This window comes from Cenococcum geophilum (genome assembly GCF_001692895.1).
Source record: "Cenococcum geophilum 1.58 unplaced genomic scaffold K441scaffold_19, whole genome shotgun sequence".
Taxonomy (NCBI): Eukaryota; Fungi; Ascomycota; class Dothideomycetes; order Gloniales; family Gloniaceae; genus Cenococcum; species Cenococcum geophilum.
In genome coordinates, this window is record NW_027137577.1 from 1,497,623 (window position 1) to 1,502,081 (window position 4,459).

A 4,459-nucleotide genomic window follows, 5' to 3' on the forward strand; every position below is an offset into this window, starting at 1 on the left:
CGCCTACTACAGTAATAGTAGCAGACGGCTTAACAAAAGCTCTGCTAAGGTAAAAGCACGAGACATTCGTTCATTAATTAAATTTGGTTAATATTAAGGAGAGGATCTAAATTGATAAAGGTAAATTCGACTTAACACCATGCCAAGACCCGCAATACAGCTTTGACCTATAGAGGTTTAAAGCCGGGGGGGTATATCGATTTAGGTTAGATTTAGCCTATTACCCTATCCTTGTTCCTATACCGGCTATACTACTACCCCCGTTTTAGTTACAGACCCCCCCTCCCTCTCCTATTATAGGCACCTACCTCATGTATAAATAGCTTCTTTTCTTCATAGTTCGAATAGACAGAGTCCTCATTCTTTACTTACTCATCGGTGCACGGACTACCGATCGACAATAGCGCTCTTTGATGACCTTCGTGTACGATCTAGAATATATTAGCTATAATTAAACTAACCAAAAAAATCTACGTAGGTCTACTCACAAAGTCCAACGTCGTCACCACCTTCCGCTTCAAGTTCTCTGCACGAACATCGAATATGCGGTCAATCCACAAAACCGCCCGCGCAGTCCTCATCACCTCTTCCCACGATAGCGCAGCCTTCCACATAGCGTTGCGTAACGACGCCGCCACTTCCTCCATCTCCTCACCTTCATCAACAACTAACCCCTCGAGCACGCGCAACCAGATCCAGAGATCGTACAGCTCGCCCCAGTCATCGCCGCTGCTCTGCTGTAAGAGCTGCTGTAGTGTCCATTTATGCGGGCGCACGGCGTCGGGGTAGCAGTCGAATTGCTGGCGGAGGCAGGCGACAAACATCATAGCGCCGACGCGGCACGCCTCGCGCAGTGCGAACGCCCGCTCATCGGCCTCGACAAAGCGCGGGAGCGAGAGGGAACCATGGGTGATCGGGTTGGCAACTAGACCGACGAAAAGTTCATCCTGCCATATGTCACCGTGCGGAGTGGTGCTGTAGGAGGTTAGGAGAGTAGTGAGGCGATGGAGGTCAAGGAAGACGTCCATTATGTCGGAGCTGGCAAAGCAGTTAATGTGCCATCGTGTTGCGAGGCGGGAGAGGGTGGGAGATGGTTCCTTAGTTGGGAGTGAGCGGAGAGATGGGACGAATGCCTGAGGAATTGGGAAGAGCAGTGCAGAGTCAGTCACTAGAGAGCCGGTCATATCGATCCTATTTGATTTAACAGTTGTAAGTGGGAATTTTATTGAGCTTGCATCTGCCTTCTACATTGTGTGTTTCGCGGACTTACCAAAATACCATTAATCTTACAGCACGATCAGAATTGAGAGTATCGACCCCTCCTCTCAGCTTGATTATTCGTTCTAAGCCCTCGACGTGAAAACGCCAACGCTCCAGATCTCCAGAGATGTACTTTGCACTTTTATTAGCTATTCCAGATTGGTTTAACTATGGGGGATAAACCTGAAAGAACATAAGAAAGCAGCTCCAAAATATGTGACAGTCCTCAAGGAACAAAAATAAGCTTACGTCATGACAGATAAAAGCTAGTACAGCTCTGACAACGTCAACGCTTGTCGAAACTGCTGGATCAGGGCTAGCCAATGCCTCGTTAAGTTGTCGTAGTGATGCTGAATAATGCGCAATACTCTGCCTATTTTCGCGGTCATTGGTCTGCCGCAGCATACTAATATGTAATGTGCAGTTGCCTAGAATTTGGTGGAATGCGGAGGGGTTCAAGAGTGACATAGGAAACCAGACAGAGCGGAAAGGAACAAAATGAGAATGAACTTAGGGGAACTGTTAGTTACATTCGGATAAAAATAACTAGAAAGAAGATTTGTTGTTAGAGAGAGATGTGGGCTTATGATGGTGAATAAGTTCATGATCTTCTCTCGCCATAGGAACTGGATATACATTAAATGGGTCAACGCCGGGGCCAGCCCCAAGTGGAGTTACGGGTCCAGGAGTTGCGTTCGCCGGACGAATCTCTTGAGACGTAGATTCTGTGTTTGGATTGCCCACTCCGATGTCTTGAGTATTGTAGCCATATGTATCTGGCCGCTGTGGTAACGCTGGTTGTTGTATCGTAATTCCAGGATCTCCGGATGAGCGAACATTGTAGGTGAATTGTACTAATCTAGGTCGCGTTCTCCGTGACCTTCCTATGCGGCTCATGGCATGTTGGTGGATGCGGCGTCGAGTGGATCTATCGCTTTCTTTGGTTGGGTCGGTAGTGGTTACGAATACAAAATTAGGTGAGGATATATTCGCCCCATCTCCGGATACGTCAGACGGGAGCTTCTTTGCTCTATTTTTATTACCTTGGTCCATTTTACTGGTAAGACAGCTTCTGCACGATCAGGCCGTTTCTGCTCTTTTTCGCAGAGGAGAGGTGAAGCTTTTTGTCACTTATTTTTTCCAACAGTGTATGCCAACTACAGGCTAAAAACAAGGTTAGCAATATGGAAGAAGCTGAAGTACACCGGAAATTCATTCAGTGTTAAAGATCTTAGAGAATCGAAATTTGGAAAGTTGATTATTCAGTTAAGTGAACCTCAACTGCTTTACTAATACAGTCCACTCACGTGCCCCACCTTTGAGATAACATCGTCAACTGAGACCACCTATCTTGAAAACTTACTACGACAAACCCCATCTACAACACCTCTCTGACATGGTATGAAAAATGGATACAACTTCGCTCAAACCTCCGCTTCGACCTTAGCCGCCGATTTTGTCTCCTTCCCGCCCCATATATCTGGAAATATCCGATAACTGCGGTTATCACATTCCGAGGTTGGGAGCGGCGACGGCGGTAATCTTGGTGTATATTCGCATGCCGCATCCCGTCACGGAAAACGGCTTCTGCGACCAGCGACCTACCTGCGTGATCATGGCGGCGGGGAGGAGAATGGATAGTAGTCCCGTGAAGAGTGGAGGGAAATCTACTCAAGAGAATGAGTTGTCTGGTGGTGTTGGTGGGAAGAGCAGCTGCGGGGGGTATAAGAGAGGTTGAATGGGTATAGCGGGGTGGGCCTTGGAAGGAGGGAGAGTGGACGATTTAGTAGATATGGATCAGATTGGCCTTCGGGCGTATAACATTGGTCTTTAGGGCTTGGACTGGTTGCCGTCAATATTCTCTCCCTTTCATGCTAATACGTGGGGGTAAGCGAGTTACATAACATTGTACGCACTGTACACAGTATACGAACTATACGTACGCAGGACGGAGCAAAAAGGGAATTCCACCTCCTTTTTGGGACTAGTGGCTACTCCCCATAAGGTCGCTAAAGTTCAGACTTGTCAAGGATAGGTCGGATAGCCCTCTCGGATAATAGTATCCGGAGACTATCCGGATAGTCTTCGGATAGTCTTAGCCACATTTCTTGGCGTACGAATATTCTACTAACGTCCTTAACTTCCCTACTAATTAGGTATCTCCTTTCTACCTTCTCTATTTATGCTTCTCCTTATATAAGGTACTATAAAATAAAATAAAAAGTAGTAAAAAAAAAGAGAGGAGACCTAGTAGTTTAAATTTAGTAACTTTTATCTATTCCTTATTATTCTAGTTCCACGATCTAATCCTTACCCTTTAGTGCCACTACCGCCGCTATAGGTTAAGAATTTTTATCGTACGACGAACATCGAGCCCTATAATCCCGCCACTTATAATTTCTATAGTACCTACCACAGAACCCTAGGAGACTCCGACACTTAGTAAAGGGGCGAGGGCCTACTAGATAACGCGGAGTCGCCGTATAAGCCTTGCAGGACCAACGTTTAATTAGCTCTCTACCTTATATAAGTAATATAGGTTACTTATAATTGTATTTGGAGATCTATAACTCTAAATTAGAATCGCATTTATATATAAGGGCCTTCCCGTCTACACCTACCTCTTTAATACCCCCCCCGCCCAAGCCTCTATATTAATCGCCAGTAAAGCTTCTACCCTCTCCTACTTATTTTAAGAGTAGTTAGTTATAAAGGTATATTATACGGAGAGGAGAGTTTACTTATAGTATGGTAATGTTAACGGAGAATCTCTTATACGGTAGGACGGGAAGTATACTAAATAATTGTATTTCCCAATTCTCGATAAAGGACGACATTAGTAGAATTTAAACTTATAATTTTTTAAATTTATATATTTACCTACGCCACCTACGCGCCTTTAGTAGTTACCTTTTACCTAAAATTATTTTATTTATATACCCCCCTTTTAGTATTATACAACACACCCCTTATATGCTTTCCCTTATATAACTATAAGAGAATACTTAGAATCTTATAAGCTGCCTAGTTCTTTACGCACTCTAATGCCTTAAGTATTTATAGAGTAGTTCTTATACGATCCTATAGAACGCGACGTTAAGAACCTAAAAATACTCTCTTTAGCTTATCGCTTATTCTAGGTATTAAGAGAACTTTAATTATAAGCTATAAGAGTCGTAGAAATCTCGTACGCTAAAGA

At 44.4% G+C, this 4,459-nt stretch overlaps 1 protein-coding gene across 1 annotated transcript; it reads right to left on the minus strand.

The window, feature by feature from the left end:
• Positions 1–278: 278 nt before the first annotated feature.
• Positions 279–2,313, minus strand: K441DRAFT_696174 (uncharacterized protein; the record flags this gene model as incomplete). Its single annotated transcript, XM_067652862.1, has 5 exons — positions 279–431; positions 489–1,191; positions 1,271–1,392; positions 1,510–1,653; positions 1,897–2,313. The coding sequence occupies 5 exons, from the start codon at positions 2,311–2,313 to the stop codon at positions 369–371; spliced, it is 1,449 nt and encodes a 482-aa protein (XP_067504439.1). The 3' UTR covers positions 279–368.
• Between the last annotated feature and the right edge of the window lie 2,146 nt (positions 2,314–4,459).